General features: G+C 43.4%; 1 protein-coding gene across 1 annotated transcript in view; it reads right to left on the reverse strand.

Annotated features, from left to right (window-relative positions):
• Positions 1 to 19,249, reverse strand: part of LOC138657494 (vomeronasal type-2 receptor 26-like) — a 120,324-nt gene extending 101,075 nt beyond the window's left edge. Inside the window, exons 1-3 of the mRNA XM_069745277.1 lie at positions 19,156 to 19,249; positions 18,208 to 18,274; positions 11,722 to 12,013 (exon numbers count right to left, since the gene is read on the reverse strand). Coding sequence (XP_069601378.1) covers positions 11,722 to 12,013; positions 18,208 to 18,274; positions 19,156 to 19,249 — 453 coding nt within the window. The remainder of the gene's footprint in view (positions 1 to 11,721; positions 12,014 to 18,207; positions 18,275 to 19,155) is intronic.
• Positions 19,250 to 22,275: the final 3,026 nt, after the last annotated feature.

Here is a 22,275-nt window from a genome sequence, read left to right on the forward strand (position 1 = left end):
GGCAACCACCGCCCACGGGCTCTTCCACCAGACTTCCTCATTTTTTGGAAAATCTAACCAAAATAACAACCATTACATGGTACTGTAAAACAAGGTAGAAGGTGTATATAAACTTGTTGAGAATTTAAATCTCCCTTTTTTTGGGGAGACTGAACCAAAACTCAGGCCCTGTGCATAAAACAAAACAATGTAAGTGGCAGAAAGTGGCTGGCTGATATACGACAAACTAACAGGACTGAAGTATATCCACTTTGTGAGAATTTGAATCTCCCTTATTTTTTGGGAGACTGAACCAAAACTCAGGCCCAGTGTATTTTATTATTATTTATTTATATAGCACCGATGATTCCATGGTGCTTTACATGAAAAGGGGTTACATACAAGCTACAGATATCACATACAGTAAACAAACTAACAATGACGGACTGATACAGAAGGGCGAGGACCCTGCCCTTGCGGGCTTACATTCTACAGGATTATGGGGAAGGAGACAGTAGGTTGAGGGTTGCAGGAGCTCCGGTGTTGGTGAGGCGGTAGCTTCGGTAGTGATGAGGGGGCAGCGGGGTCAGTGCAGGCTGTAGGCTTTCCTGAAGAGATGGGTTTTCAGGTTCCATCTGAAGGATCCGAATGTGGTTGATAGTCGGACGTGTTGGGGCAAAGAATTCCAGAGGATGGGGGATATTCAGGAGAAGTCTTGGAGGTAGTTGGATGAGGAGCGAATAAGTGTGGAGGAGAGAAGGAGGTCTTGGGAGGACTGGAGATCACGTGAGGGAAGATATCGGGAAATTAGTTCAGAGATATGTGGAGGAGACAGGTTGTGGATGGCTTTGTAGGTCAGTATTAGTAATTTGAACTGGATACGCTGAGGGAATGGGAACCAGTGAAGAGATTTGCAGAGGGGGGAAGCAGAGGAGTAGCGAGGAGAGAGATGAATTAGTCGGGCAGCAGAGTTAAGAATGGACTGGAGAGGTGCAAGGGTGTTAGCAGGGAGGCCGCAGAAAAGGATGTTGCAGTAGTCAAGGCAGGAGATGATGAGGGCGTGCGCAAGCATTTTAGTAGATTGACGGTTGAGGAAAGGACAGATGCTGAGATAATTTTGAGCTGGAGGCGACAGGAGGTGGAAAGAGCTTGGATGTGCGGTTTGAAGGACAGGGCAGAGTCGAAGGTTACGCTGAAAGCGTCATATGAAACGCGACTTTTGCGCGCAGATCGGCGACCTCATGTCCGATCACACACTAAGGTCGGGTTTCATGAAACCCGACTTTGCCGAAAGTCGCCAATTTTTTAATTTGTCCAATCCGTTTCGCTCAACCCTAATCACAAATAGACAAATCCAAGAACAAGTACCGTACATATATCCCCATTAATACAAAAATAGAAATCTTAGGAGCAATATAAGAGGACTTGTAAATGGTCCTTCGTATTCAGCAACATTTACATGGCAATGTGTTTAAACTGTATATACATCAAACAGGAACAATTGCCATTACCAATATAAAGAAAAGGGAACAATCTCACCTCATGTTCTTTTGTTCATTTAGTAGAGAGAGAATAGCCCTTAAACACTGGTGCCATATAGGTAGGGGAGTCAATAGTGAAGTATACCATGGCACAGCTGTGTCGGTGCACAAGATAGGTTTCCCACACCAGTAGATATATGATAGATAAATAACTTGGCACTCAACTTTGTAAATAGTGATGATTTTTATTCAGGTGGCAGTCCAAATTAAACGTTTCGGTCAGACATTAGACCTTCTTCAGTAAAAGGCATTGCAAATGCATGACAGAATATAAACAATTATAGGTATACAAAAAACAATAACCGGAAATCGGTAAATAAAATAAAAATGAAACACCAAGATAAATCTCACAATAAATGTGCGATATGTGATGGATAAGAAGGTAGGGGAGGTAAGGTAAGGGCAAGAAGCATCTTTTTACATACCCGACTGTTTGTGTGGTGAATACGGGAGATGTCTCTAGTTGTGGAGTAGGTTCTGGGTTATGGTTTTAAATGGACCTGTCTGAGAACGATAATTTCCCTACAATGAGACTGTGTAGTAAGGTGTACAGAAATTAGGTAAAAGCGAAAATAACGGTGTACTGACCGGGTAAGAAAACGGAAATAAGTTTGTATCTGGGCCTAGTGTTCCAGGTTTGGAGAAAACTGTAGCTGTAAAGTAACATATAAATACAGCTGTAGAACAAAGACTAGGGGAAGTGGAGGCAGACATAAAATATATGGGGAATATGTAAAAATTCTCACCAGTATAGGTAACTTGCTGTAAACTAGGCTTAGGGTTCTATGTCCACTGTGGTAACATAAGAAGGATTGGTACTACATAGCTGAAAAAAAGGGGATATAAATGTGACTGATATAAATGTAATATAAAATAGGTGTGTGTTTAATAAGTACTGAAGATATGAATCTCACCATAAGGGAGGACTGTATCCCATATACTATGGCCTCAAACGCTAGGTTATCCAATTAAGTGGTATTAGTGTCTAAAGAATAAACAAAAGACCGGATGGACATAATGTCATAATAATATGGTCCTGTATATATGCAAATACGGCCCAAAACCAGACTCCAAATGTACAAAACTAAAGCTCACCTATTAATTGAGGTGCATAAAGACACCTGATGGAATGAGCGTGCTTGGAGCAAACCGCAGCCTGTTGTGTAATAATGCAGAATAGGGTTGAGCGACTTTTACTTTTATAGGATCAGGTCGGGTTTCACGAAACCTGACTTTCTCAAAAGTCGGGTCGAGTGAAATCGGCCGATCCCATAGAAAAGTCGGGGTCGGCCGAAACACGAAACCCAAAGCAGTGCAATGGGTTACTATGGTTTCCAGGGTCTGAAGGAGCGGCAATTCTCCTTCAGGCCCTGGGATCCATATTTAAGTGTAAAATAAAGAATTAAAATAAAAAATATTGCTATACTTACCCTCTGACGCGCCCTGGTACTTACCGGCAGCCTTCCTTCCTTAGAATCAGCGCGTGAAGGACCTTAGATGACGTCGCGGCTTGTGATTGGTCGCGCGACCGCCCATGTGACCGCTCACGCGACCAATCACAAGCCGCGACGTCACCGAAGGTCATTCAAGCGCTGATTCTTAGGAAGGAAGGCTGCCGGAAAGAAGCAGGGCGCGTCCGAGGGTGAGTATATTCCTATTAGGTGTATTTTACACTTAAATATGGATTCCGATACCGATTTCCGATATTGCAAACATATCGGAACTCGGTATGGGAATTCTGATACCAGATTCAAAGGATCGCCGACCTCATGGCCGACCCCACACAGGGGTCGGGTCGGGTTTCATGAAACCCGACTTTGCCAATAGTCGGCGACTTCTGAAAATGGCCGACCCGTTTCGCTCAACCCAAATGCAGATAACATAAATATGTCCCATCTTAGGGACCTGTATGGGTGGTATAGCTGAATAGGAGAAAGGACTTACCCATGTGCGGTGTGTAACTGGTATGTCTCAACGCGGTGTCCGCCGCTAGTTGAATGGCATACATGGTGTGGAGCAGGTTTAAATGGCTGTAGGGCGGGACCGGGTGTGTGCCCGAAAACGGAAGAGCGTCATGGGTTGTGACGCGTACTTCCGGTAATCCCGGGCACTTGCCGTTGTCAAGGAGACAGACAACAAGTGCGGTGTCATGATCGCTATGTTGCCACACCTGTGGGCAAGTAGTAAGCGGAGCTAGTATAGCCGCCATGAGCCGGAGGTGCATTGCTTAATAAGGCGCTTGCTTCCTGTGTCGTGAGCCTAACGTGATGGTCCTGGTAACCGTTGGGCAGTGTGATTACAAGATCACAGAGATAGTTGTTATATGGGAGGGCGGTGTGGAGGCACACTTTGTAAATCTCTGTGATGGTTATAAAGGGGGAGATAACTGAGGCATATTGTCAGACCTTAGTATATAAACTGTATACCTCAGGGAAATTAGTAAGAAGGGGGCAGTCAGGTAGGGAACACAGGATGGGAGAGTCCAAGGGAAGGAAAGGGTCAGGAGGTGACTTGCGTGATGTTGTCAATATGGGCGACTCTGCAGAGAAATATAAATAAATTAGCATACATCATAGAGATAACATAGTAACCAAACGACAGGGACGCTGTCATAAAATAATGAAAGAGATGGTATTATACATCCATATAATCAGATAACAATGGCATGAGTCACGATATCCAGAATATTATGTGGATTTAGATGAAGGCTGCAGGGTCATAATCCCTATTTAGACCTTTTGGTGCTAGGGTCTGTAACTCATGAATCCAGTATGCTTCCCTCTTTTTCAGGAGATCAATTCTGTTTCCCCCCGCCTAGGGGCAGGAATATGTTCAAGGACCTGAAACTTAAGTTGCGATATATTATGTCCCTTGGAGATGAAGTTGCATGGGAGTGGTAGTAACATATTTTGACAGCATATAGTCGACTTATGTTTAGAGATGCGGGATTTGACTGGTTGGGTAGTTTCCCCAATGTATAGAAGACCGCAGGGGCATTTTATAGCATGGACTACAAATGTAGTGTCACAAGTCGAGTAGCATTTAATCTTGTACCTTGTGCCAGAATGGAGATGGTAGAAATAGTCCCCCCTGATAACATTATTGCCCTGATTGCAGTGTAGGCACGGAAAAGTGCCATTCTTGGGTGTATTCAGAAAACGTTGTGAGGTGTCCTGTCTACTTCCCCCAAAATCAGCTCTGACCAAGGAGTCCCGGATATTGGTAGGACGTTTATAACATGGTAGGAAGTGTACCTGAAACTCAGGAATGCCAGTGTGAGCTGTGCGTAGTATATTCCAGTGACGTCTAATCGTATGGTGTAGAATATGTACGTACGGGTGATAGATATGAACCAACGGGACTCTTTTATTAGCCGATGAGAGCATCGTGGTGGTAGGATTGATGGCCTCAGTCAGTAAGGTTGGGGGATAGCCACGTTCCCTAAATTTAGAGTACATCTCGTCTTTTCTGATTTTCAGGAGATTGGGTTCAGTAACTATTCTCTGTACCCTCTTGAACTGGGACCGAGGGATGGATTTTTTGGTGGCAATGAGGTGTTGACTTTGAAAATGGAGACTATTTCTATCGGTTGGTTTTGTGTAAAAGTCAGTTTTAAGGGTTCCCAGCTCATCCTTCACGACCAGGGTGCCCAAAAAGTTCACTTGTTGTGTGCTACTTGTTATGGTGAAAGTGAGACCTGGCCAAGCTGTATTGAGGGTGTGAAAGAAGAGGTCCAGGGTTTGTGGTGTACCGGTCCATAGACAAAAAACGTCATTGATATAACATTTCCAAAAGGGGCAATGGGCCTGAAATAATGGGTCAGGGACAGGTACACGATTTCCTCTTCGAACAGGGCCATGTAGCTGTTTGCATACGGCTGGGCTACATTCGAGCCCATTGCGGTACCTTTTGTCTGTAGAAAAAATTGGTCCTCGAATATAAAAATTTTTTTGTCAGAACTATAGTCAAGAGATCAAGACAGAGATCGATAATGTGAGGGTTCAACTGTGAGGCATTGAGAAGATGTTTTACGCTAAGGATTCCTTGTGAGTGCGGAATTGAGGTATAGAGATCCTTGATGTCTAGAGAGATTAGTAAGAGATCTCCTGGAAGGGAAGTCAGTTCCTGTAGTTGGTGTAGAAAGTCACCTGTATCAAGCAGAAAGGATGGTAATTTGCGTATGAGAGGTGTAAGTATATTTTCTAGAAAGATAGCAAGCGGAGAGAGTATTGATTCTGTGGAGGCCACAATCGGGCGGCATGGAGGATGCTTAAGGTTTTTGTGTACTTTGGGCAATATATAGAATACTGGTGTGACGGGATGGGTTTTGGTCAGATATTCCTGTGTTTTTCCATCAATGATACCTCCATCCACATAGGGAACAAGGGTATCCTTGATGTGGTCTCTAATCATGGTGGAAGGATCCGCTGGCAGTCGTTGGTAGACAGTACTGTCATTGAGTTGTCGGTAGACATCTTTGGTGTAGTCAGATTTGTCCATGACCACAATAGCCCCGCCTTTGTCGGCTGGCTTAATTATTATGTCTTTGTCATTACGTAGCGATTGTAAGGCTTGAAAGTCAAGGGCACTGAGGTTAGGAGAGGTGTGTAATTTATGTGTCTCAATGTCCTAATGAAGTTTGGACTCCAACTCGATAAAGGTCTCCACGGCGTGGGGGCCTTTGGGGGGCCTATATGTAGTTTTGTTTAGTATACCTAAACTTAGAGAAGAGATTAAAGGGCCCGTAGGGCTCAAGGAGGAAATAGATGGAGTCTCAGAAGACTCAAAATGTACAAGCAATCTTAAACGGCGATAAAACCGGTGTAAGTCCATGTCCATGTTGAAGGTATCAAATTTATATGAGGGACAGAAAGAGAGTCCCTTCTGTAGTACGTTGTGCTCAGCAACACTAACAGTTCTTGATGATATAATAATGACTAATGGTGAATTACCTGAGACCGAGTCACTCTGTAGAAGTCCGTGTCTCTTTTTCCGTTGGCTCCTGCGGGTCCTCTTCTTCTTTGCTGTCGACGTCGTCTCTGGCCTAAAAAATTGCTGGGTCCACCAAGGTTGTCACATCTGTCAGATTCGGAACCTGAAGTAGAAGGATCGTTAGAAGAGTGGTAATCTGACCTAGTGGTATTGGGAAGGAAAGTGGATCTATCCTGCCAGTGATAGACCCGATTATTATCATAATTGTCTGAGTCTCTTTGGAATTTGATCCTCTTTCTATTTTCTGTGTCCCGTCTATGCTGGTCAGTGACTGTTTTTATCCTGGTTTTCAAAGTGTCCAACTCCTCAGCTGTGCTAGAGGAGGACAATTGTGTCTCAATATTTTTTATAGTGTCTTTACTGGAAGCAATGGCTCCCTGGAGGTGTTGAACTGTAAGAGTCATTAAGTAAAACGAGCATTTGTTTAGTATTTGCTCATATTTCAGGCAAAATTCTGGACAGTCACTGAACAAAGTAGGGCGAAGAGGGACCCTAAGTCCTCTTGGTATTCTCTTCACATGCAGGTATTCAGTAAGAGTGGCACAATGGAGTTCCAGATTGATCTGGCGTCGCTGTTCGCGCTCCAGATCCCTTCCTCTTGTTTCTCTCGGGGGAATTTTGAGAAAGTCACTAGAGAGATTTAACTTAGAGATTATATTATTAGTTTCATCAGGGTTGTATAAAAATGTCAGAGATGACATGCTAGACAGCGTGCTCACGTAAAGGAAAGTCAATAGTGAAGTATACCGTGGCACAGCTGTGCCGGTGCACAAGATAGGTTTCCCACACCAGTAGATATATGATAAATACATAACTTGGCACTCAACTTTGTAAATAGTGATGATTTTTATTCAGGTGGCAGTCCAAATTAAACGTTTCAGTCAGACATTAGACCTTCTTCAGTAAACTGCATTGCAAATGCATGACAGAATATAAACAATTATAAGTATACAAAAAACAATAACCGGAAATCGGTAAATAAAATAAAAATGAAACACCAAGATAAATCTCACAATAAATGTGCAATATGTGATGGATAAGAAGGTAGGGAAGGTAAGGTAAGGGCAAGAAGCATCTTTTTACATACCCAACTGCTTGTTTGGTGAATACGGGAGATGTCACATACAGCTATCACCTGAATGCGATTGCTGCGGCGCTCACCGTGAGGCCCTACAATCGTGCCACTGTACTAGTACTGCGGTTTGCGGGAACGCTGTTCCCGCAGAGCAGTACTAGTATGGTGCATGTCAGGAAGGGGTTAAACACATGTTCACAGTTCACTTCTGATGGAAAATCATCTGATCAATTAATGATGATCTTATTTGTAATAAACAGCTGATGTGTGCATGACCAGAATGTATACGCTCAGTCAAAAGAGTATACAAGGGCTGGTATCCAATAAAGTTTATGGCTTTGGAAACAGATTACTTTGTCTCTATCCATCACTCATTCGAATGATCTCATGATCAGGCAACCATCCAATATCCCTGATGGTCTGACTTGAAGACCAATCTAACACCTCCTTCCATCAGCAAGTGCATTGAAGATGCAACATGGATTGGTCTTTCAGCATGATAATCATCCCAAGCACACCATCTTGGAAATGAATGAGTGGCTTTGTAAGAAGCATTTGAAGGCCCAGGAGTGGCCTAGCCAGTCTCCAGATCTCAATCCCATAGAAAACATTTGGAAGGAATTGAAAGTCCGTGCTACCCACCGACAGGCCCAAAACATCACTGCTCTAGAGGAGATCTGCATGGAGAAATGGGCCAACATACCACCAACAGTGTGTGCCAACCTTGTGAAGACTTACAGAAAACGTTTGATCTCTGTCATTGACAAAAAGGATATATAACAAAATATTGAGATCAACATTTGTTAATGACCATATACATATATTTTCCACCATAATTTGCAAAATAAATCTTGCCAAATCAGACAAGATGATTTTCTGGATTTGTTTTCTCATTTTGACTCTCATAGTTGTGGTCTACCTATGATGTCAATTACACGATTTTCTCATGTTTTTAAGTAGGAGAACTTACACAATTGGTGGCTGACAAAATACTTTTTTCCCCACTGTAAGTGACCACAACTGCAGAACCGAGAGCTGACTGCTGCACTGAGAGAGGGTGGAGTACGGAGAAAAGGACAAACTGCTGGACTGTCAGTAAGGTGCAGATAGAGATGTTAAGGTGAATTGAGAAAGATCTGTTGCTTTAGGGGACACCAAAACAGCAGTCATGCCTACTTCCATAACAGCTGACGGGCTTTCATTCACCCTGACTGTAGGGGATAAACAAGTGGAGTTTCTGTGAGACATGTGTGAGAAGACTTGACATGGTGACGGAGGAGGAAGAAGCAACAGATGGGGTTGATGAGATGGCCAGTGGTTGGCAATGTCCACTAGTCTGCATTTTAGCTCAGTGAGATTCCAACACTAAGGAATGTTGATCACACATGTGCCGGTTCATGCTTGTAGTTGACACATTATCACAATCTTTGCTTCTGACTTTTCTTTTTCAAGTTCGATAGATAACGTTGGTTGTGTCATCCTTTGTGGTCTCAAAAAAGGTGCAGGCTAGGCAACCGCTGCAGCCCCTGCAAATTGCACACTCGCGACTGGTATTGGCCACAGCCAGAGTTGCGTCTGAGGATGCAATACTTGTCATCGCTGCATCATGTCATATCTGTGTGGTAAGCCACAAAGTAGCCTCCTAGTTTTCCTCCTCCTACACATCTTCTTCTGAGCTACTCAGCTGTGTAACTCTGGGTTCACACAAAGTGGGATCTACAACCTCATTATCATCATCTCTGTTCTTACACTTCTCACCCTGAAAGTCAGCCTCCTCCTCTTCCTACCTCTGGTATCTGAGTCTCATCAGGATCACCTCCACGATTTGGAATAGCTAATTAGGCCTCCAGGCTGCACCCCAATATAAGGTCTAATGATTTTTAATTTGAAATCTGGTCTTCTGATTTGCCACTTAAAAACAGTTTTTTCACAAACTATTTGGAGTAGATAATTGGGCCTCGTAGCTGCTCCCCAATATTAGGCCTAATGATTTAAGATTTTGCCAGCTCCACTTTGTGAGTTACTAAGATCATTTTGTCATACATGTAAGGTGGTTTTCAATAATGCACAACTTACTTCTTCGTATATGTATGGTGGATGTCCGGAAGGGGTAAAAATAAAACAAGTTAAAAACACTATTTCTTTCTATTTTATACTTTTTTTTTAGCAGATTTAGTTTGTATTAATGGAGACAGTTTTTGTACCAGTCTTTTTTGCAGTTTTTAATGATAATTTGTAATCAAATTCATGCTGCCAGAACCTCGTTCAGCATGAATCAGACACTGGCTGCATAGTTTAGTATTTCTGTTTTTTCTACTATATAATTAAGCAGTATTTCAAAGAAAACATTGCTGTTCACGCTGCTAGCGTGGCTGCAGCAGCTTTACCCACTGCCACCCCTGTTCCGTCTCTATCTCACCTCCCTTTGCCTGAAAAATACTCTGGGGACAGTAAGTCCTGTAGGGGTTTCGTGAGCCAGTGTGGTATACACCTCGAGCTCCTGGCTGCACGTTTTCCCACAGAGCGGGCAAAGGTGGGATTCATAATATCTCTCTTGTCGGACAGGGCGTTGGAGTGGGCTACGCCGCTGAGGGAGCGCAACGATCATGTGGTGCGGAGTGTTCCTCGGTTTCTGGACACTCTGAAACAGGTCCTTGTAGGACCTCAAGTCACCCATGATACAGTGCTCCAACTGCTGGCTTTGACTCAGGGTTCAACCATGGTCAGCCATTTTGCTGTTCACTTCCGGACATTAGCGTCTGAGTTGGAATGGCCAGACAAAACCCTCATTCCCGTATTTTGGAGGGGGATGGCTGACGATGTGAAGGATGCTTTGGCCACTAGGGAGATTCCCGCCACACTGGAGGAGCTCGTAGCTGTATCAACTCGCATAGACCTTCGTTTTCATGAGCGAAGGTTGGAGCGAGCCCAGTGTAGGAAGAGGTTTCGGATGGCTCCCACCTTCGCCAAACCTTTGGAATCTCCAGTCCAGGCATCCGAGTCACATAAGGTTTGTCATGCTTGCCGGCACTCAGGACATCTTGCCTCCAAGTGTCCTCAGCGGTCAGGGAAACGTCAGCGTCTAGTGGCAGTAGGAGAATGTACACTAGACACGGCGACGTTTGCCTCAAAGTTGTCCTTCAAGGGGACAATTAACATAGGCCCATCCACTCTTATGGTAGAGTTATGCATGGATTCAGGGGCGGAGGGTAATTTTATGTCATCCGCTTTCGCCCAGCATCACGCAATACCCTCCTTCTTGGTAGGTCCTGTAGGTGCTAGGACTAAGTCCTGCTTTGCACACACTGAGCATGCCCAGGGCAAGATCTCTCAATGGAGATCTAGGGTCACATGCTCAGGTACTGCTGCAACTCCATTGGTCCTTCTTTGAAAGGTCCTGAACGTGCTGCAGCTATATAAGCTTTGCATGACCGCACGGCCATGCGCTAATATACATTTGTAAACGTGTGTGTGCTGTGAGTGAAAGTCGTTCTTTAAAATCCCCTCCCTATTGGATGACTGTTCGCGGAAGGTGGATGATTGCTATCTAGCGCCTGACTTAGCCACCAGCACGTTACACACCATATAGCGTCTAATTGCTGTGACCGCCAGTGCGGTGTCGTGCGCTTTCACAGCGCTTTCTTGGCCCAAGCCTGGGTGGTTAGTGGCGTTCACCAGTGCGGCACCGCATGCACTCTCGTGCATCTTTAATTATTATTTTGGTTACGCTGACACCCCATTAGCGGTGTCGAGCGCAAGCAGTCTAGACGGACTCGGATCCCAAGTCTTGGGACTGAGCTCGATGACTCCTTGCTTGCGCTCTTTTGTGCGGTACCGCGGCCCTGTGACTTAACAGGGTTCACTTCCTTCACACAGCGGGAAGTTAACCCGTGTTTGTATTCACATTGTACCGCTATATAGTCCATCATTTACTTAGCAGCAGGTTCTTTCCTGCACGGTGGACCCCGGGTGGTGAATGCACCAATCTTACTTAATAAATATATTCGGTGCGTTCCGCCAACCCTAACAGCTATTGCTTTTGGATCTGTGTTATTCAGTTATGCCTCTCTCCATCCATTCTATAAATTAGATGGAGCAGAATTGGAAGGAGACAAATTTCTTACCTTAACTTACCTGTGTATATCCATACATACCCAACAACTGAGCCATTGGTAGGGTGGTGGCAGATCCTTGGTCTCCAATATAACCAGCTACATCACCATGGTCCATACATGAATAATTAGGAGCTGTTACTGAGTGTCCGGACATTATCTGCAGAACGTCCTTTAGAACTTTATTCACATTGCCGCAGGAATCATACAGATGATATCCCAGGGTGATGTTTGGAAGAATGGCCGGATTACTGTTAATATCATCAATGGCAAAAATGAATGTCAGAAGGTGTCTGTATTCTCTAAATTCGGCCCTGCAGAACATAATAGAATTAAATCATAATTTAACAAATAAAATATATTTTATATTTTTATCTCTTTTATATCATGACTTAAGTGGGGATTTTTTTTTGTATATTTCATTATTTTTCTTTTAACAGAGGAGTGTTGTACTTTTTAGTTTTGAGCCTCACATCATAATTATTATTAAATTGTTCATTGACCATAAGCTTTTAAATTTGTTAATATGTGACATTTTTATTATGCAGTATACATACAAAAATATTAGGACACACATCTAAATCATTGATCTTAACGCTATCAATAACTTTTTAGAATAATCATTCTTGTGTAGTGTTGAGCATTCCGATACCGCAAGTATCGGGTATCGGCCGATATTTGCGGTATCGGAATTCCGATACCGAGTTCCGATATTTTTGTGATATCGGGAATCGGTATCGGGATTAAGACTCATGTGTAAAATAAAAAATAAAAATAAAAAATATTGATATACTTACCCTCTGACGCGCCGTGGTTGTCACCGCTGCAACCGCCATGCTTCCGTTACTAAGAATGAGCGCGTTAACGACCTTCGATGACGTCGCGGCTTGTGATTGGTCGCGTGAGCGTCATCTGACCGCTCACGCGACCAATCACAAGCCGCGACGTCATTGAATGTCCTTAACGCGCTGATTCCTAAGAATGAGCGCGTTAAGGACCTTTTGGTGACGTCGCGGCTTGTGATTGGTCGCGTGAGCGTCATCTGACTGCTCACGTGACCAATCACAAGCCGCGACGTCATCGAAGATCCTTCACGCGCTCATTCTTAGGAAGGAAATCATGGCGGTTGCAGCGGTGACAACCAGGGCGCGTCCGAGTGTAAGTATATCAATATTTTTTGATTTTTATTCTTTATTTTACACATCAATATGGATTCCAGGGCCTGAAGGAGAGTTTCCTCTCCTTCAGACCCTGGGAACCATCGATAATACCTTCCGATATTTGTGTCCCATTGACTTGTATTGGTATCGGATATCGGTATCGGCGATATCCGATATTTTTCGGGTATCGGCCGATACCATCCGATACCGATACTTTCAAATATCGGACGGTATCGCTCAACACTATTCTTGTGTGTAATTGAGGAAAAATGCTGTTTGTATCCATTATCAGACTTTTAGTAAAATAAGAAACCATAAAAAAGTGGTACAGTAATAGGTGTGATAGCAAAAAGTATTAAGAATAATCCATCGTTAAAATTTAAGGTTTTTTTTTAGATATACATTAAAAAAACCTAAGTGCCAATCTCAATAAAAGCGCCATGCGGCCGTGTACTTATAGGCATATTGTACATTTACTCTTATACCCATACAGGATGTATCCAAGTGCAAAATAAATCAGACTACCTAATTTTATTTCTAGAGCACCGACATTTCGGCCGCACTTTACACTTTAGAGGTGACTTGTACAGAAAAAAAAAACTTTAAAGAATAACAATGATCACATAAATCATCAGATACCAAGAGGAGTGAGGGTCGAGCTGCTCGCAATCTAGAACCTACGGTGAAGTAGGGGAAACACGAAAGGTGGATGGTAAGAATTGCTTGCATTGCACTGTCCAACCATCGATGTGATAAATAGGGTGTTCATGTAATACTGCATGAACTGGTAACCAACCGGTATGTGTAAAAGTACAGACACAGAGGGCTATTAAATGCATAAAGCATGTGAGAACAGATGATATGAAGGTTGTGGTATTGAAGAAAATCTTGCATGGGCAAAACAGTGATAGTTAGATAAGTATGTTGAACTGATAGGCCAATCTGAAGAAATATGGTTTTAGGGCATGCTTAAAAATGTGAATATTGAGGATTAATTGAATTGTCCTGGGTAGTGCATACCAAAAATTAGCGCAGCACGCGAGAAGTCTTGGAGATGAGAGTGGTAGGTTTGAATTATTGAAGATGTTAATGGCTCATTAGCAGAACGAAGGGTAAAGTGGTAGACTGAGATGAAGGAAATGTAGAATGGTGCTGAAGCATGGAGCACTTTGTGGGTGAGAAATATAAGTTGATATTGAACTCTTTAGCAGACAGGTAACCAGTGCAATGACAGGCACAGGATAGAGGCATCAGTGTAACGGTTGGCGAGAAATATGATCCTGGTTGCTACATTCAGGAGGATGGATTGTGGAGGGGAGAGTTTAGTAAGAGGGAAATTAGATAGTAGAGAACTTGAGATAGTCCAGACGAGAATGAATGAAAACAACAGTAAGAGTTTTTACAGAGTTGAAAGTAAGAAAAGGTTGAATTCTAGAAATGTTTTTGAGATATAGATGACAAGAGCAAGCGAGTGATCAGATGTAGGGAGTAAATGAGAGATCTGAATCAAGAATGATACCAAGACAGCAGTCATATTGCTGGGGAATAATGGTCTATAATCGAGCATGATCGTGTGTTCGTATATTATGTTTGAGGCCCTGTGGCTGCATGATATGAGGCTGTTAGACTGCCTAGACACATTTGGGGATTGCCTGTTTGCTAGGTACTCCTCTCATATGTTGAAGCTTTAGTAATCTACAGTTAGCTCTAGCGATAGTTTTTTTTAAGTAATGGATGCTGGCATGTTTAAATGATGAGGGAAAGAAAAAAATGGAGAGAGAGAGAGGTTGAATTTTTTTGTTAGGAGAGTGGTGACAGCTGGGGAAATGGACTGGAGGAGATATGAAGGAATAGGGTCACTGGTGTAAGTAGTAGGGCGAAAAGATGCAAGGAGCCTGATCTCTTCTTCTTCCATGACTAGTTCAGAGACAGAGAGTGAGCTAGATGCAGTGGGGGAGGGAGTACAGTGCATGGTATAAAGGTATTGGGAAAAAGTTTCCTGTCCGATATGGTCAATTTGTTCTTTAAATTAATTGGCCAGATCGTCAGCACTGATATCGCTGGTCGGGGCCTGCACTGTTATGATCTGGTGGCCTTGGAGCAGCATGAGATGTACTCTGGAGAAGGTGGAACCTGTACTGACCGCAAACCCTAAACTTAACAGCGCAACTAGAAGTAGCCGTGGGGGGGTACCTAACACTCCCTAGACCCCTCGACACAGCCTAAGAAATAACTACCCCTAAAGACAGAAACAGGAAACCTATCTTGCCTCAGAGAAAATCCCCAAAGGAAAGACAGCCCCCACAAATATTGACTGTGAGAGGAGAGGGAAATGACATACGCAGAAATGAAATCTGGATTTAGCATAGGAGGCCATACTAGCTAAAAAGAAAGAATAGAACAGAGTACTATGCGGTCAGTATTAAAACACTAGAAAATATCCACCGCAGAAAATACGGATCACCACATCTGACTAAAGACATGGGGGGTAAATCTGCATCTCCAGATAAATAGCTAGGCTGCAAAAAATCCTTCACAGACTAAGCTGGACAAGACAAAAACATGAAAATGCACAGAACTATAAGGTCCACAGCAGGTGGACAGCAAAAACAAAGCCAGGACTTATCTTTGAAGAAAAGCACAGTGAACAGGAGAGACCAGAAGGGATGTGAATCCTCCAAAAACAATGGACAACAGGCACTGACTAAAGGAACAAGCAAGGCTATATAGCCCAGCCCAAATTACAAAAAATAGATACACCTGATAAATGCTGCGATCCAACTACCGCAGCACTACCACTCATAACCACTGGAGGGAGCCCAAGAGCAGAATTCACAACACTGCACTCTTCGATTGAGGAAGGAATGAAAAGTGTCAAAGAGACTTTTAGGATTCTTTGATAGTGAGGAAATGAGGGTATTGATATAGATTTGTTAGGAGAGGTGAAAGGCAAGTTGTATGTTTTAAGCATGATAAGGGTGAGGGAAGAATGCACAAAAAAGGGAATGGATGTCAAACAAAAACTGTATAGCTTGTTAGCTCTATCACAGCCTGTTCCTGTCTCCATTGCCTCAGAAATTGAAATCCAAAAGGTGAGGAATGATGTTTCACTTGGTGTCGACTTGCGCTCTTTTGTGTACCTGTCATTATTGTAGATAGACCAGCACAATAAACATTAGATCACATACAATAGCATGTAAATAGAGGCATCCATATCAATCCACATATAGCCACAAAAAGAAAATGTATCATTATATATAAGTATCTGTGCTTAATAGCATGTATGTCAATCCACAGAAATATATAAAATGCCTCAATCTGTTTCAGGATAAGCCTAAACATGGACATAAAAAGTTTCACAATATAAAGGCTACTGAGATACTGCTGTACATTCTATTATCTGTGAAAATGCATAAAGAGTGATGGGAGCATGACATTGACATGTGCAGATCTCCTGAATGATAGGATATGGATGTAACGAATTGTGTTTACTCTGCAGTGTGAGGAGTGCGGCTTCCTGATCAGATACAGTATGTGGTCAGCAGCAGTCCACTGTGCAAAAGTTTCACTGATCAAGGAACACATTCTGCCAATACTCCTGTTCTACAACCCTTCAAAAAAAATAAACTTTTTTTTAAAATTACAACAGAAGATGGAAATTGCACCTACAGAATTCTAAGAATTTTTTGTTTGATCATTTACAATTATTGCATATATTTGAGTACAAGCCAAATTTTTCAGCACATTTGAAATCGCATCCCTTAGCTTATACTTGGGGGAGGGTCCCACTAACTGTTTTTCTCGGACAATAAGACAGAGGGTGATCGGCAATGGTGGAGCAGAGGGTCACAGGAGGCAGAAGCCGGCTGCTGCAGCACATCTGTGCCTGCTGCAAAGGGAAATTTATATCCACTGCTCTCTACGCCCATGGGAGTGGATAGCAGTGAAAATTTAATTTCTCTTTAATAGCCAAGATGCTGTTAGCCGCAGCAGCTGGCTTCCTGCAGCTGCTGGGTTCTGAAGTGAGTCATGGGCATGGAGAACAGGGAATACCCATTTCTCTTTAATAGTGGGCACAGTAGTTGCAGTTGCTAGATTTCTGCAGCGGACGAGTTTTGCGTGTGCCTGCTTAAGCTTCTTTTACACTTAGCGGGTTTTTTGTGACCTGCTATTGCGGGCTTTTTTTGTGGGCCATATCACCACAATTTTCACAGTCTACCGCAATAATAGACCACAAAAATCTTGCGGATCACCATTTTTCAGGTTTCCAAAACTATGTTATACTATGCTTTCCACAAAACCGGAAGTCACAGTGCACAGAAAAAACAAGCTTCCGTTGTTTTTGCGGCCCCATTGATTTTCATTGGGGGCCGTGTCCGTAAGTCATGAAAAAGATCGAGCAGGCTCGATATTTTTTCACGTGTGTAAACACAGCCCTCATGGCCATATGGCGTATGGCACTCCGTTGAATTATTGCAGCCAGTTTTTGCGGCCCCATAGAAATCTATTGGTGCCTCCAAAACGATACACAAAACCACGGTAAGTGTAAAAGAAGCCTTAAGAATGAATATTCACTGCCCTCCACTTGCATGGGCGTGCAGGGCATTGAATATTCATTACCTTTAGTAGCACGCACACATGTTTGCCCATCCGCTACAACAAGCCAGTAGCTGAAGTTATTGCACCCCTTATTTAAGATCAATGAATATTCCCTTCTCTCCACACCCATAGTCCCAGCGTGGAGAGCAGTGAATATTCCGACAGCTGTCCTCTGCTTGTAAGCAGAGCATGACGTCACTGCCACGCGCTGCTTACAAGAATAAGTCATCTACTGGCATCAGAACAGGATGCTGCGAGGGAGCGCAGGGAAGGTAAGTAGGATGGTTTATTTTTTTAAATGTTTTTCTTATGGGGGCCATGCATACCAGGATGAGGATTAGAGTGCCATGCATACCAGGGTGGGGATGAGGATGAGGGTGACATACATACCAGAATAAGGATGAGGGGCCATGCATACGAGTATAAGAATAAGGGGACCTTGCATACCAAGATGGGGATGAGGGTGTCATGCATGCCAGGATGGGAATAAGGAGGCCATTCATACCAGGATAGGGATGAGGGGGCCAGGCATACCAGGATAGTGATGAGGAGGCCATGCATACAGGATGTGGATGAGGAAGCTATGCATACTATGATGGGTATGAGGAGGCTATGCATACCAGTATCGGGATGAGGGGGGCATGCATACCAGGATAGGGATGAAAAGGCCATTAGTGATGAGTGAATAGTGAAATATTGAAATTCGCGAAAATTGGCACAAATGATTTCTAGTATCCATGTATTCGTACCGAATAATGAATCCAATGCAAGTCAATGGAAAGCTAAATATTTCTCTGCAGGAACCAACAACCAAGTCTGAGTGCATGAGAAAAAAGCTGAAATAGATGTGAAAGCGCTAAAACTAAATATGAACTGCATGGAGAAGATGCCTGGATGCCTTTCTGGCTCACATATGGTATCTGGGAATAATATTGCGAGACTATTACGCGGGTTTTATGGATTTATAAAAAAGACCTACCAAACTAAAACAAAATTATTTTTAAAGGGAAAAAAGAAACATTTTTTTCCTTCATAATTACTATATTTATTTGTGTATAATCCGAGTTTTTCAGCACATTTTTTTTATTTGAGAGAACTCTCACAACTACATTTGAGAGGTCCCTCCATCATGCTAAAAATTTAGCAAGATACTGTAATACATATTCCCCATCCCTTTACAATGCAATTTCAAACATGCCCGTTTGAATTTTGGGCTTCACCCACCACCACCACCAGTTCCAACGCCATCTCATTATAGGGCCCTCACTTCACATATTCAGATGTTATGCACGCTCATAAACTTTTGCCAAGTTGCGGAAATGCTAACTCTGCCTTTCCAGGTGGTAGTTGTGCCACAGCTGTGTTAGCGACTTCGCTGCATTGGGGATACAGCAGGGTGGCCACCCAGTAATCTGCACTGGTGGCAATACGGGCAATTCGGCTGTCATTGCACAGGGACTTAAGCATATATTGGCTCATGGTTGCCAGGCTGCCTGGATGCAAGGGCAAGCTGTCCTCAGTGGGAGTTGTATCATCGGGGTGCGTACTCTTCCCCCAGCCATGCGCCAGTTATACCCATGAGCTGCTGTGAGTGCCACCCTGCTTTGAACATGACTGTTTTCCTCCTCTTCCTCATCCCTCAAACTTGTTTATTAGCTAGAGACTTGTGTACCTCTACTGTTGCTACAACAACTTACCCTCGGATCCATGAGTGGACAACCAGCCTGATGACAATGAAAATGGTCCCTTTCCTTCCTGCTCCCCTTCCTCCTGCACCACTTCCTCATGCATCATTGCTTGCAGAGTTGTTTCCAACAGACATAAAAGCAGTATTGTAGCACTGATGATGATGTCATCAACGCTGGCAATGCAGCTTTAATATTCAAAGGACCGCAAAATACCCATATGAAGTCCTACTCATTGTTGATGAAGTGAGCTGTTCGGCTGAGCGACTCACTCATGCACGGTGCATTTGAAATTCCAATATTGCTTACTTTTTCTCACACATCCTCTTCAGCATATCCAGGGTGGAGGTCCACCTTATCGGTACATCACATATAAGGCAAGAAGACAGAAGTGGTGCTGCAATGCAGGCTGGCGAAAATCAACAGTGAGAAAGTTGAAAGTGCCCAAACACTGCCCGCACATTCACCAACATATCAGACGTATCTTGGCATTTTTTTGAGGAAGACCAAATTAAGCACATGTGTCACGCAAGGTATGTGTGTCAGTCCGGCTAGGACCAGAGCTCCTACCAGATTTCACGCGCTATCTCACACCACTTGGCCACGCTTGAATTGCACCACTCATCTGTCTGATCTGTGATCCCCATCCACAGCTCTTGAGCGGTCTGGCATCTGTCACTGTAACAGATCGCTTCTGATCCCCCTGCTGTCATTTCCCCCTAGCTGTGCTCAAGTTGGTGGTGCAAGTATTACTGTGAATGGGTGATGAGGTGGTGGAGGAAGCAGAGCAGGAGGAAGAAGCAATTTGGACAGAGGAACATCCAGAAATCCTCAGTGGTGGTAGGACATGCATAACAATGCCTTCAGCCTCTAGCCCACCCACCACCAGATTTGACCCAGTTGGCCGTTAGGGAGATGTACAGTTGCTGATTGTGCTTACTGGTCCACATATCAGTTGTTATGCTGACATTGCCAATGATGGTGTTGAGCAGTGCACACCTGATTTCCTCAGCCACATGAGTGTGCAGGGCAGGGATGGCCCACCTTGAAAAGTAGAAGGTTCAGGAACAACATACTTTGAGGCAACCACAGCAATCAGTTTTTTAATTGGCCATCTCCACAAGCAGGAATGGCAGCATTTCAAAGGCCAGTAAATTTGAAATGCTGACTTTCAGGACCATTGCTTACAAGTGACTAGTGGGGTATCTCCTCTTCCCATACAGAGTTTGAGGGACGGAAAGCTGAACACTTCCATAAGATGGTGTGGAGGTGCTCGTTGACACTGGTGGTGTCACATTCTTTTTTTGTAGGGAGGCAGGTGGCCCTGTTCGTTGTGAGCTGTAGGTAGAGACCAAGACCGCGGCAGAAGAGGGAGCAGTATCTAGAAAGAGAGAAAGCTGTAGACCATGGACTGGGGATCACCAGAAGTAAATACAATAATAATCTTTATTGAATACAGGACCAACATACATAATAAAAACAATTAAAAGTCATCCAACATGACAAATATACACCCAAAAACTAGCTTGTAATAAAGCTTTAGAGCAATCCCATCGTAGGCCAATGTGCAAAATAGGTAAATAAATGGCAAGCAATGCACCAGGTTATAGTACAGACATATCATATGGTGGTAACCACAAAAAATGCAATATGCAGTGTAAATCACAGTACATATAACATGATATGGGTAAAAACCCGATGTTTAATACCAATATAAACCTGGCACAGAGCAATATTTCAATCTGCCAATGTGCCTACACTGCAAAATATATTATCCCACTGAAAAGGATGACCATACACTAAAGTGTATGAAACTGGCAAAGAAAGAGAGTAGCATAAAGTCATAGCCTAATAAATCAGCAGGAAAGCAATGCCCATCAAGCAAAAAAATATAATAGCGCCACTTAAGGCCGATAATACAGACCAATGCACCAATTGCAGTATAGAAGACCTAGAAATGGGGGAGCCCGTGGAGATGCCCGACGCGTATCGCCACCGCAAGGTGGCTTCGTCAGGGGCTGAAGGTATGATATGCCGAGTATTGTTAAATACTATATCAAATAATAAACAATAGACAGCAGCTGTACTGATTACAATATGTCTTGGAGCACGCCGGTAACATACTTCCGGGACGCTGTGAATGAGCAGACGGTAGTGTCCCCCTCATGTAATGCCACGAGTACTTCCCGTGTAAAGACCCACTGCGCACGCTCAGTCCAATGCGGTCAGCATCTGCGCATTGTAGCCAGTTTGTGACCACAGTTACGCAGGAAGCTTTGGTCAATAATGCGTCTGCGCAGTAGGAGATGGAACATCACCGTGACAACAAACACAGCTCCCATGAGAGCCGCATTAGCTGACCAAGGACCATTACACACTCAAAATGCGGGATATAGGTATCATTTAATGTAAGTATAGTGGTCAGTATAGTAAACCAAATATAAGGCAGAAAACATTGCGCAGGATGCGTCCCATTGGGGACTGCGTCTGCGCCGTCTAGTAGAGTTGTAGCCATGGTTACACAAACATGCTTCACTACAAGCCACGCATGCGCAGTATGAGGCTGATCCCACCCCCAGTGACAAATACGGCTCGAATTAGAGCCGCATCTGCGCCCCAGAGTTCCATCCAGGCAAACCATCAAACGTAATGCGAATATCAGTTGATGTGAAAGACGATATTAATGTTAGAAACAGTTATCGAAGAAATAAAGGACCTTTTTTAAGAATCGCATACACGAATCAAGAATTTACTTTGTATTTATTATTTACAGAACAGCTGCCAGTATTAATGTTTGCACACTGATATGAAAGTATGTATAAACAATGCGCAGCAAGAACTGATATAACCAAAGACATAGGGATAGAAGCATATTAAAGAATGTAATTATAAATACGACTCCTTTATCTCATATATACAAAAGTAGAAACAAGTGGTCAGATCAAAGAGCTCAATATAATGAGTTTCTAACCATGATAATACCGCAGGCTTCAATAAGGGCCACGCATAATAGTAGATACAGCCCAAATTCGAGCTGCATCTGCGCCCCAGAGTCCTATCCGAGAGAGCCATCATAGATGATTCCGAATGTGAATGTGAATAGTATAGAGAGCGCTACTGATGTTGGAGACA

This window comes from Ranitomeya imitator, chromosome 1 (assembly GCF_032444005.1).
Source record: "Ranitomeya imitator isolate aRanImi1 chromosome 1, aRanImi1.pri, whole genome shotgun sequence".
Taxonomy (NCBI): Eukaryota; Metazoa; Chordata; class Amphibia; order Anura; family Dendrobatidae; genus Ranitomeya; species Ranitomeya imitator.